This window comes from Homalodisca vitripennis, chromosome 4, assembly GCF_021130785.1.
Source record: "Homalodisca vitripennis isolate AUS2020 chromosome 4, UT_GWSS_2.1, whole genome shotgun sequence".
Taxonomy (NCBI): domain Eukaryota; kingdom Metazoa; phylum Arthropoda; class Insecta; order Hemiptera; family Cicadellidae; genus Homalodisca; species Homalodisca vitripennis.
The window spans coordinates 31,819,895-31,832,920 of record NC_060210.1 but is presented as its reverse complement, the minus strand read 5'-3'; the positions used below and the strand labels follow the sequence as shown (position 1 = coordinate 31,832,920).

General features: G+C 32.0%; 1 protein-coding gene across 2 annotated transcripts in view; it reads left to right on the top strand.

Moving 5' to 3' along the window:
- LOC124359113 (ras GTPase-activating protein-binding protein 1) overlaps positions 1-11,888 on the top strand; it is a 30,452-nt gene extending 18,564 nt beyond the window's left edge. For both annotated transcript variants that reach the window (XM_046811568.1, XM_046811567.1), the window contains exons 8-12: positions 618-730; positions 4,573-4,744; positions 5,375-5,502; positions 7,892-8,038; positions 10,905-11,888. In XM_046811568.1, coding sequence (XP_046667524.1) covers positions 618-730; positions 4,573-4,744; positions 5,375-5,502; positions 7,892-8,038; positions 10,905-11,120 — 776 coding nt within the window. In that variant the 3' untranslated portion in view covers positions 11,121-11,888. The remainder of the gene's footprint in view (positions 1-617; positions 731-4,572; positions 4,745-5,374; positions 5,503-7,891; positions 8,039-10,904) is intronic.
- Positions 11,889-13,026: the final 1,138 nt, after the last annotated feature.

Here is a 13,026-nt window from a genome sequence, read left to right as displayed (position 1 = left end):
AATATATTTTTAAGTCATTATAGAGATTCTTCAAAATTTCTTTTTGACTATTGTGCTTGTAATTTCATCAGTTTTTTTTTTGCTAAGCTGATAGTTGTTGTTTTGTATTAATCTTTGTTATTTTACATAAAGGAGAAAATTCCAAAGTTTCAAAAATGGATGCCACTTGATGCAACATTCTTCTCACTCACTAATTCAAAAGGGCCAGGAAGAAATTCAGAATCATTCTCACCATTATTTGTATAATCTTTGGGAAGTTTTTCTTCAAATACTTTTGATGCTCAAGTTGGACATTGAGCCTGTCCAGTAATTCGTTTAATATCCTCATTTTTACTCTTGAAAAGGTGTTCAATTAGTAATTTACGCAAGTAATTTTTAATTGGCCTTTTATGATGAACAAATTTTGTCATAATGAATAGTCTCAATAAATGATATGTATAATTAGTACATACATTCTTGAAGTTCTTGTCTTATTGGAAATTATATATTACTTTAAACAAACTCTCCAATAATATCGGACTCATTGAGTACGAAAGGCCTCACAATAATAAAAACTTAATATTATTGGAGAGTTTGTTTAAAATAAATAATTAGTACATGTTATTGTTTTGTTGCAGTTTTATCTAATGAGCCCAAAACTTACGCTTCCACTCTGGTCAAGTCTACTGGCGGCGGATCATCAAACTTCAATACCAGTCCGAATGCACCTTCCAAGTCTCCACCTTCACCAGTAATTATTATTTGTTTTGTCTGTCTAAGATGTTATCCCTAGAACTTGTTACGGAATTTCTCATATTGGCACAGTGTTTTAAACATATTTGTAGAGGTTTAAAAAAACATTTTATTTTACCCTGAACCAGTGCTCTAAATTTAATTCTAGAAGTGGTTGATTGTACCTAGTCGATCCATTCTCACTCACATGTGGTAGTCGATCTGATATGCGCTTGTTACATTTGTATAGTGCACACGTCAACACAATCAACTTGATTCGTATACCACTGCATTGAGGTAGAGTAGCTGATTTGTCTTATCACATGACAATGACAACTTGAAACATATTTGCTAAAAAGTGTGCAACCAGTTCGCCGTTTTATGACGTTGTCTTTTACGTTTGGTGATATAGCCTGTTACTTGACCAAGGCCATAACACTGGCTTAACATGAAGACAGTATTTGATTATTACTAGTTTATTATTAGTATTATTAGTGTTTTATAAGTTCCTTATACATTTATACAAAATTTTTATAAGTAAATTCGTGACGTGATATTGAAAAATCTGTGATTAGTGAATTAGTGTAAATCAATTCCATTGTGCAGTGTTGTGTAAATTTAGTTAACTATAAAATGAAAAATACTTTTTCGTTCGTAATTTAGTTTTATTATTCATAGCTAGATTTAATTTTTTTATATCTTACCCAAACACGAGCAATAATTACTTTGATCGGTCTTCTAATAGCAGAGTCAGGCTCTGATGATCCTGTGACTGACTAGAACGATTCTGGGCAGGAAGCATCTAATAGGAGGTCGAAGGACCTATCAAAAAGTCTGACGGATGCTAAGCTTGGTACATGGGACTAGGTACTACAGGAAGGTTCAGGTCCTTGTTGGCTACAAAGAGAAACCTAGGTATCCTGTCTACCTGATTTCTTCTGTTAGTCATGCTGAAAAAAAGTTATTATTAGACTTTGAAAATCTCCAGTGAAGAAACCTGTCATCATCCTTACCTATAATAATAAGTTTATGGTGTGAGGGGGATTTGACTGTAAAGATAAGTCCTTGTATCACTGTCCTGCACAAGCCCAATCAGGAGAAATGGTCAAAAGGAAAGAGTCACTTTTGGGTCATCAATAGGTTCAGAACATTACAGCATATAACACATATAGCAGCTTCTAGATCAGATACAGCATTGTGTGTTAATATTGTATAGTGTGTAAAATAAGACTCAGTGAAAGTGCAACCTCTTTGTTTCTGCAATTTGACAACACTGGACTCATGAAATTAAATCTCTCTGTGGTTGTATGGGCCAGCATAAACACCGGGCCGGCAGGCTCTATTGTGATGTCAAGAACGATAGCTGAGAATCTGAACTGTGCTAGTTTGCAAAGCATTGTGGGGACCCGCAATCGCGTTCTCTTACTTATCTAGTTCCACATTTATTGCTCAATATATGTACAAACTGTATATAATTTTGATCTACATTATTGAGAGAATAAAGTGATACCAATTATGTACAATTATTACCAATCAACTAATTAGTAATGACAAAAACAGAGTTAGTTTATTAAATACATTTATTTTCATATGTTGTGTTGCTGACATTTTTTAGTTTGTTTCTTATCTTTTTTAAACTATGTAATATGTCTTTAACACTCAGTATAATTTTTTATCAGTATGTTGCAAAACTAGACACTAACTTTTTTAATGAAATCAAATGAGATATTTCACACTGAAAACATGTAGTTAATTGTTAATTGCAGCAGCGCAATGAACAAAATGATCTTCGCAAAATACTTAATTTTTATTACGTTCAAAATTGGCCTGATGAATAGAATAGAATAGATCTAACTTATATTTGCCTTAAATCATTATTTATTGGAAATCTTCATACTGACTTTAGTTTTGTTCCATCATAATTAACCCTTTGAGTGCCACGGGTATTTTCCGAAGGCATATGCATAAAGTGCCACGCTGTTTTTCGCATATTTGTAAGCTTTTGGGGAAAAAGCGGTTGTAAAATAACTATCCAAACAGATTTCTATCATTTTGTTGTTGTTTTTTTTCTTATTAAATGCAGAATGTGATACATATCGTTACAAATAAAATTTGATTTATAGAAATATAAAAATTTCAGTATTTATAAAAAAAGTTTTTTACTTTTGTATAAAAAGTTAAGTTTCGACATAATTTGTGTGTATACGGTATTTTTAAGATTTTTTTTTCTTTATACCATGATAAAGGCCATATGATTCTAAATAAAACCCATGTGTAATATCTTATTCTAGAACTTTAAAAACATGGCATTATATGTATTAACAAAATGCTGCCCGGTACGACATTTTATAAACTGTACTTAATTTGTCAGAGTTTAGAAATTACTTAGTAATGATGTAGTTTTCCCAATAAATTTAATAAAACATTAATATAACACAAATAAATATGATTAGTAAATTTAGAAACAAATACTTGCTAACATATTTACATAAAACTTTACATTTACTAAACAATAACCCTAATAATATTTACACTGAAAATTCACGTTTTTCGCTTGAACACAACTCAAATCATACATTAGTTTTGTAAAGAAATACAGTAAAATATTCATAAGTTAATATTTTATTTTGTATTTACTCAAATGCTTGGTTATCGGCACATAAACAACAAGAAATGCCGTTACGCAACACGGTACTCGTCCGCTACGTCGCGTGACTAGAAGACAGAATCATCGTACAGGTACTTATCACAGCCCATTATTTTTGGACGAGTTTTCCTTATCAGAGATCAAAATAAACTTCGTTATACGTTCCTTCTTCCATAATGAATCTTAAAATACTCGATGAGTCATACTTCCTATCTCCAATTGTCTCCAAATAGACACACGAATGACCTGACATTTTCGAATAATGAAACGTTGTTCTTATAGTTTTTGATTTAATTGATTGTCGTAATAACTTGTAAATTCCAAAATAGGTTAAATAAAGTCAGTTGTTTTTAATACTGTAATTTATTTTGTCCCCGATAAGGAAAACTCGTCCAAAAATAGTGGCTTCTTGATAAGTACCCAAACAACATACGTTTCACAGATAAAATAGTAGAGAAACAACATAAAACTCGTATTTATTGATAGTTTGGATCCTATTGAATACAGCCGTCTGATTATTTGGCCAAAATAATCTTGTACTATATAAAATATTATCGAAATACGAAACGTCAAAATTGGCGACGCTGGCACTTTTTGCACTTTTCGTACCGTCAAAATTAGCGACGCTGTGGCACTCAAAGGGTTAAAAATGCAGCCTGGAATACAACACTTTTGCGGAATATTTGTATTTACTTATCAGTACGGCACTGTAAAATAATATAATTGCTTCCATGTTACACAAATAATTGCCATTAGTTTACTCATTCAGTCACTAATGAAACAACTTACTGTACTATCAAAGCAAGTGGACAGTTGTGTTGTTATTTGTGAATACAAGCAAGCGCAGTGCAGATGCCTGTGTGACGAAGTTAGTCACCGTTCGTGACGTAGCAGTGGTGGTGTGGAAACAGTTTGCCAGCCAGGAGTTAACACAAGCCCCGGGTTGACAAAGCACCAAGTGGTGTGAAATAACATATTAAATTTATCTGCGTTTTTATTTTAATGTTTTATGTTACTAAGAAGAAGAATAATCGTCTCATCTGGTAAAGGTTTGGTATGACAACTTCCTACCCTATCAAAATGCTCATGTTAAAACCTGAGATAGTTCATTTTTTGTTAGTTATATATTCTACTAACTTAGTTATTTTTGTGCAGCCGCCATCAGTTCATTTTTTGTTAGTTATATGTTCTACTAACTTAGTTATTTTTTGCAGCCGCCATCCATGACAAGGCTAGAGAATCGCAACAACGAGATAAATACAACAGGAGGACGGGGTGGCATTAGATCACAGCGGGGCATTCCCAACATGAGAGGCATGGGACGGGGGGGAGACATGAACCGGCCTCCTATGTCCAGGCCGCCTGTCGAGGATAACAGGGACTATGGTGAGTACAGTCAGTGATAACAGTTGTGTCATTTCAATTTTCACTTTTTGTGTAATTGAAGCATATGTATTTCACACAATATTATTAATTACAAAGTGGAATAGTTTTTCTAATGATGATCAGTTTTACAAAAGTGATCGCTCGACTATGTAGTACTAGAGCATGCAATAGCATAGCATATTATTGCAAGGTTTCAACATTTACTACTGGCACCCCACTTGGTGTAAAATAGCTGTTTAATTTATAAAACAGTAAAGGATGATATAAATATATTGAATTTCAAGAAAAATTAATTTAAATCATCATCTAATTAAATACCTTATAGAAAGAAAATCTTAGCCTATTGTCTATTTTCATATTGTATTCCTGAAAGGCTATGAATGCAATTTACATTAAAGTTTTAAAGGAAAATTAATTAAATTAACAAATTAACACTGTTTAATTTAATTTTTATGACTTAAATACAGTATATAATGTAAATTAGCAACAACAGTTCATTCCATAAACTCCACTTTTAACTTAAAAAAAAAGGTTTATATACTATATGATATTTGTGCACTACCTAGTAGGTTGTGTTCAAACAGATAAAGTTATTAAATTAGAATGTGATTATATTGGACATTATTACAGGATACAGAGACGACCAAGGGCTCGATGGAGAACGCAGGAGACCCATCAACACCCAGGCTCAGTACCCTGATGATCATCAGCTGTTTCTTGGCAACCTTCCCCTCAACGCCTCCGAAAATGATCTCAGGGTACTAAAATTGATCAATATTTCTTTGTTTGTATTTAACTTGTGAATATATTAATTTAATATTTTAGTATTATGATAAAAAATGTACAGTAACTTTTTAAATTCTTATATTGAACCAGCGTGTTTATTATCTATTTTTTATATGAACCATCTAAGTCTGTCTTATTTTTTATGAAGAATTATTCAGTTGTTTTTATAGTTCGCAAACTGACAACTACTTGACACTTAACTATACACAAAACTGTAAATAAATTATTCAATTGAAAACATGCTTACACCTGAGGAATATACATATGTGTTGAATACGTTTCTTACATATACACAGAATTTGAAAAACTAGAGCGAATAAATTCTGAAAGGTGAGCCAATACATTGCTGCATTAACTACACAAGCAATAAAACTGCTCTTATAGTCAACGAAAAAATAAAGGGTCTTTAGTTTTTGCAGAATCATGAGAACCTCATAAATCTAGTTCTGTCATTTCCTTAATGATATTTATGTATTGACTGTAATCATTTCAGTTTAAAAACGCCTATTTAGAAACAGCTGTAACATTAGGAGATAATTGTGAGCTCTTCATATAGTTTTTGTGGATTTATGCATTCATGTGATTATAGTTTAAATGTGATTCATAGACAGGAATATTTTATAGCAAGAGAAAAATTATTTCTTTGAGGGAGAGTAGTTGTTTATTTTTTTTAACTACTTTGATTAATCAACTGTTTAAACTAAAAATGTCGGATTAGGATAATTAATTATCAAAATAAAGTTTAATTTAACAGTATCTGCAGAAGTATAAACATATTTCAAGGGTCTTACAAGACTTAGAAAACTACATTTAAACTGTAGGAAAGTCTAAATATCTAAAATTATAAATCAAATACTAACTCCAACTTTTATATAATTTTTATGATTTAACTTGGGACAGTTTTACCTATTAAGGAAGTGTTTATTGAGACCTCTGCAGGGTCAGTAGCAGTAATTCAATTGGGTAAAATGTAAGACTGGTTAATAGCTTCTAAAACAAAATCCATAAAAAATAGAGCAACAAGTTTTTTTACCACTGTCTTATAGTCAAATCTTAATTTCATATACTAAATACTATATTATTTGTAATAAAATTATTAATTTTTCAAATTGATTAGTATTGTAAATATTAATATAAATTTTTAAAATTTCTGAAACATCCTAATTATTGTTTTATTTTTCATTCTAACTAAATCTAATATATTTGATCAAAAAATGACAATTTTTTACATAAATAACAATTTTCATGCATATATCTTAAATAATTTTAAAAATAAAGTAAAGGAAAATATTAATGGTTGTATGATTTCACTGGACGGGAAATATTAACATCTTCCACACTTCCATCACTATTATTGACATCAGAATTGCATTTGTAATTATGTCTAATAACAAAGCACCAACAGAATACCACATTTTTTACAACCATTCTGATATCAATATATCACAACTAAACAAAAACAAGCATCTCACCTAACCTTGCATTTAGCTGACCAATGGAAACAATGACAAAATGTTCCAACAAACAGGTGTTCAATTCAGTGCTTCCATTAACGAAACAAAGTGAAATGTATCATCTTATTAGTAAAGAAACCAGTATAGACCATATCAACGATACCTAGCAGATATATTCAGAGAACTGAACAGCCCATAACAATAAAGAATGGCTAAACATAATTGGCCAGGATACAATTTACGTGCATTTAGAATTTTTTTAAATCTAATTTTTGTCAATGTTTTAGTTTTATTTTCTGTTTCTTGGAAGAAGAAATAGTAATATATGTTTTAAAAAAACTCTGTTGTGGCGGCCGCGTTACACAACTAGGTGAGCAGTATGCTTAGCCATGTAAGATATGTTTTACCCATTTGCCGCATTGTGCATCGTAAGATTTTAGTGTGTTCTCTTCATTGATTTAATATGCTTTTTATTGCCACCAGATATTAAAATTGTTATAAGTTAAAAATTAATTAATCTATTTTTTTAAATTTGCTAAGCAGTTAGGGATTTACACAACTGGAACAACTTGTTGACGGACATGCAGTAATTCTTGTGTCCTCCCAAATTAACTAAAAGATTGGTGGTTGGGAATTTCAATATCTTGGTTATTATTTCCTAATAAAAAGTATAAAATAAGTAATAGAATGCTTTGTTTTAATTAAACAATATTATATTGAGCGTCAGAGTTAACATTGATTGTAACATGTTTAATACACTGAAAATTGATCACAGGCTAGTCCTGGGTTAAAAGAATGGTACATTTCTTGATCTATACATTTATTAATACAGAAGATCTATATAGTTTCGTATATTTGATCAGTTAACAATAGACTATGTTAAGAATAATTTTCACTGTCTGTGTAGGAGGTTTTCAAGGAATTTGGCAACATCGTGGACTTGAGGATAATGAGCAAATCCAACGTGAAGGGTCAGAACGGCAACAAGGTTCCCAATTATGGCTTCATCATCTTTGACAGTGTGCAGACAGTCCAGCATGTTCTCAACTCTAGGGTACATAAATATTATTATGACATTTTTATAGTTTGTAGGATAAATTGAATACCAAAAATCCTTAGCTTTGTAATTTGTAAGTTAAATGTATGTGTGCTTCAAGCTGAAATACGGCACACCAAAAGGTCCTCACTGGATGGTAACAGTAAAGCAAAACATCTTTTTGTACTGCTAATCTGGAGTATTAAATAAGGAAATGTAGCTTCTAAAATGTTAACTTATTGTGCATAACATTTTCTTTCATCATCGAGACTTGCCCGTTTAGAAATGAAGCTCTATGTAAAATTCAAAGTCTATATAGGTCAGGTTGTTTTGAGATATGCAGACAAACAGAGAAAATATTGTTTTTAGTCTCTCAAGTGATAGGCTTGCTCAAGTTACGCTCAGGCAAAAATGATGAATAAAAATGCTTCAAGCCAAAAGTTAATATTTTTGCAGAGAAAAAATATATTTCTTCTCTAGTACTTCAAGCACTACTGTTTCAAAACCATTATTAAAGTTTAAAATGTCTGAAAGTCATTCTAACATGGCCAGTTTCAATGAACATGTTGCATCTGTAGAAGTGATATGAACTCTTCTAGTTGTTAATGGAAAAACATCACTGTATTCTTGTCATTAACAATCTGCTAAATTAAACATTAATCAGACTCTTATGGGAAAGCCTCCTTGGGGTGTAAATCTACAGAGTATCCACAAGGTACATTTCTGGGCAGTGCATCCGCTTTATCATTTACTGGATTGTTTTATTGAAAGGCATAAGTCTTAAATCAAGATAGAACATTTCTGAATGTTGGTATTTACAGGTTGCATATAGTTAAGAGGGCTAAAGGTATGTTGTAAATATGAATTTGAAGCAAATACATGAAAGACTCACCATAGAAACTTACATTTAAGTGTCTCAATGCTACTAATGAATTGTTGATTATCTGTTAACCCTTTGCACTCGAGAGTAAACTTTTTGGTCACTACCAAAAACTCGGGCCTCTATTGAACAAGTACTGGCGAAAACCTCGGAGCCCTTTTTATCAATTTTGTAAAGGTTTTGTTAAAAAGTTGTAACTTTTTTATTTTAGCAAATAGAGTTATAATTTTGGTTTTGTTCTATTTCTCATAAAATCCTATATTGTAAAAAAATATATATTTGTAATTACCTTATTTTTAATACCTTTTTTCACTTATAAAAAAAGATATTTTTGCAAAAATTTTTATAAAAGTTAACTTTTAGCTGTTATAACTGAAAAAAAATTGCATTGGCATTATATAAACTATTATTATTTCTAGATTCCTTACATAATTGTAAACGTACACATACAATTTCATAAACTTACCTCTATAAACAAATATGTTGTAGGCCACCAGTATGAAGAACACAAAAATATAAATTTATAGAAACAAACATGATAGAACGAAAAAAACAACTCTTTAATTAGAAAATTACAAACTTATACAACGATTATCAATGGGGTCAGATACCGTTATATGCCCCCAACGCTTAAACCTTTTTCAATGAACTTAGAACGTTATAAAACGATGTAGTTGAGTAACAGAACTAACATTCCATCAATCAACAAGCATTTCCAGGTATTGTGATCGATATTGTTGTCGCTGTTATCTTATCTTTCTCGAGAATCCCGAATACGGCAGGCCGCACGGCATCACATGATTATTTAAGTTTTTTGCACGGTACATAATTGCCTTTCCATTACAATTCAATTTATATTTCTGATCAGCCCCTCTAGAATTTGATATTTTACTGATAGGTACTATCTCAAGGGATGTTTTTCTTTCGTTGACATCAGCGCGCTGTTAGCCGGAGGCACTCGCATTTTGGGTGGCGGAGTGTGATCAAGAATAAAAACAACAAGTTTTGTGTGTTTTTTTCAATAAAGAGTTTAGTTTTTGTTGAATTTTTGATTTTTGTGTTTGGAGAAATGTAGGGGTAAAACACGGAAGTACAACAAAGCGACGCACCAGCTGAACGGGCGGCGAGACTCTGCAATCACGTTATCTACTAGACCGCTCGACTTTTACCTCTGTCTGATGATGGGGAGGGGTTTGCGATAAGACAATTCCTGTTTTATATTGACAAAATATTGTTCTACGCTAATCTAGTAATCAGTAGAAGCAAAATGTTAAATAACGATTAATGTCTGGGTGTGATCGGTACAATCCCAAAGTACCGTAATACCTCCATCACTTTCACTTTTGGCATTGTCAGATGATTCCGAATCTGATGTGTTACAGACAAAAATATCACTCAGATAGTCAACATAACCTTATTGACTGAAATAACTTATCAGACTAAACAAAACAATGAAGAGATCAGCTGTTGAAGTTGGGATCAAATCAGCTGACGAAAAAAGGTGAAGTTGACAAACCTCTACAACACAATGTAAAACTGCAAAATCACCGCCATAGAGTGATTTACTACGTTTTTACATCCAACAACTATCCAGCTTGCGTATATCGCAAATTTACCGCATTTGGATAATTTATAAAGCCAGTATAAAGGATTTACCAAACGTCCGACATTTTGGACGTCCGAGGTTTTGGCCAAAACAACGATGTCCGATATTTCGGACATCGGGGAGTGCAAAGGGTTAATACCAATGACTTATAATTTACATTGAATGTGAATTCTGTACCAAATTTTAAAATTTGGGATAGAGGAGGCTGGGTGTTTCTTTATACATTATAATAGAAAGTAGCAAGTTAATATTTCCAGAATAATTTTTAATTTAATACACATGCAACACATTTTTATTGTAATGTAAGTTTAAAAAAAACATGTGAGTCAGGAAAAATCATTACAAAATTCACATTTTTTTAGTTTAATTAAGACTAATATGTTATGTGCATGTTATAGCCAATCTTCTTCCCTGGCGACATGGCAGTTAAACTCAATGTGGAGGAGAAGAAGACGAAGCCCAGGACGGACAGTGGGGGCCGTGGCGGTGCCAGGTCTGCTCCCATGGGTATGCGGGGCTCTCTGTCTCGTGGAGGTCAGCGTGGAGGCTTCGCTCGAGGTGGTGGTGGTTTACGGCCGGGAGCAGGATTCTCGCAGCGTGGTGCTCCCCGCTAACCCACATCATCCTTCATCTTCAGCTTAGTTTTGAAAATTTCTAAAGAATTTTCATTCAGTGCACGGCGGAAGAGCATCGTTCGTCAGAGTGTATTGACCTCGCTAGAGTTACCTTTTTACTAACGTTGATCCGTAAGACACCACGTTTTATCACTGTGTTTCTTTTTCTATTGTTTTACAATTATGTGTTGGAACTGTGAAATAATCACTAAGTGAGTCGTTTTGGCAGTGTAGGCGCTTCAACTCTGGACATGTACAGTGAACGATCAGCTGTGCCGATATCAACTATGGTTTGTTAGTTATTTAAAAATAACTTAAAGTATACTTTAGTACCTGGCTGACAGTCTTCTGAGTGATCCGTGGGTTTCGTTCTGAGCTCAAATATCTGTACTTGAGACTCTTAACTTGTTCAGTTTTTATGTGCCAAAGAAGAAACCTCAAGATGAAAAAGATCCATCGCTGTTCATTTTGCTGATGAATAGTTATCGGAAACATCAGTATATACAGTTTAACATGTAAAGACAATTAATTAATTATTGCGAACACGTTAAGCAAACTTTGGTTAATCTGTGATTGGTTTGTATATTTGTAACTTAATGGTGCAGCCGAAAATCATGTGTAGATTGTTAGTGTCAAACGTCTATTTTCTTTCCTTTTTTTTATTCTCTTTAGTTTTCTATATCAGTTTATATTATTATATTGTTTTCATCACTAGAATTTTCCTGTTGTATTTGTATTAACGAAAAAAATACACTTCGATTGAATGTGTGTGTCTATTTTTCTTTGTTACATCAACATATACTAATATATCATTTGTTAATATAGTTACACTACTTGAACTTGAGTAAGAAAGAATTCTGAATACAGTTGAGAGTATAACAAAAATGTTGAAAAATTTCTCTATAAAGAATGTTTTTGAATCTGTTCATTACCAGGATTGAAAGTTTTGCATAAGAATGATGAAATTTATTAACCATTGGGCATTTGTCCTATTACATAAACCTTGTCAATAATAAAATTACAGTTAAATAAATTTGAAATATATATTTCTCAGTAATAGTATCATATAAAAGCTGAAAAGCACTGTGTTCTGTTATAATCCTTAAATGATTAAAACGTTTAATGTTACTTGAACTTTTGGCAATTGAGATATCAATACAATACATCGATACAATCACTAAACTCATGTTCAAATCTATGTTCAAGGGAGACAAAAATGCATTGTTGTATGTATGTGGTTGCTTGTAAAAAACATTCTTACCTGCTTTAATATTGGTCCTTGGAACAAGAGACAACAAAAGAATGTTTTAAAATGTCATACCATCAATTATTGGTTGATTAAATTACAATAAGAACCACCAGAGTGCAGTTGGCGGTGGCCAATAGAATAGACAGGCCCGCACGACGTTGCCATACAACTGCCGCCTGGCATGTCATGGCTCGCTGTGGCTGTCAGACCGTTGTCTCAGTTGTACTGTACAAACTTCAAACTAACATTAACACTGAACATAATAATCTAATAAGTATAAAAATAAGGGCTCTACAAAAACTTATTAAACATTCTACAACAGTTTGCTTTATTATATTTTAATTGCTTTTATAGTTTTTAAAATACTGGTTTCTACCGTTACGATACAACAGTATTTTCAGATTAGACTATGAAGGTATATATTATAAACATTTGAAAATGACTGTGAAACATTGTATTTTTAAAACTTTATGCTGTGTCACTTAAATTGTACACTAAATATGTTCCTTGATTGTAAGAAACAATTCAAAATTATAATAACATTTTTAAATAATCATATTTTTCACTGAGTAGTTATTATGATTGTAAAACAAAATACGTTAAAGAGCATAAATGGCATTAATAGTCTTGCCTTTACACTTTTAAATATTTATTCGG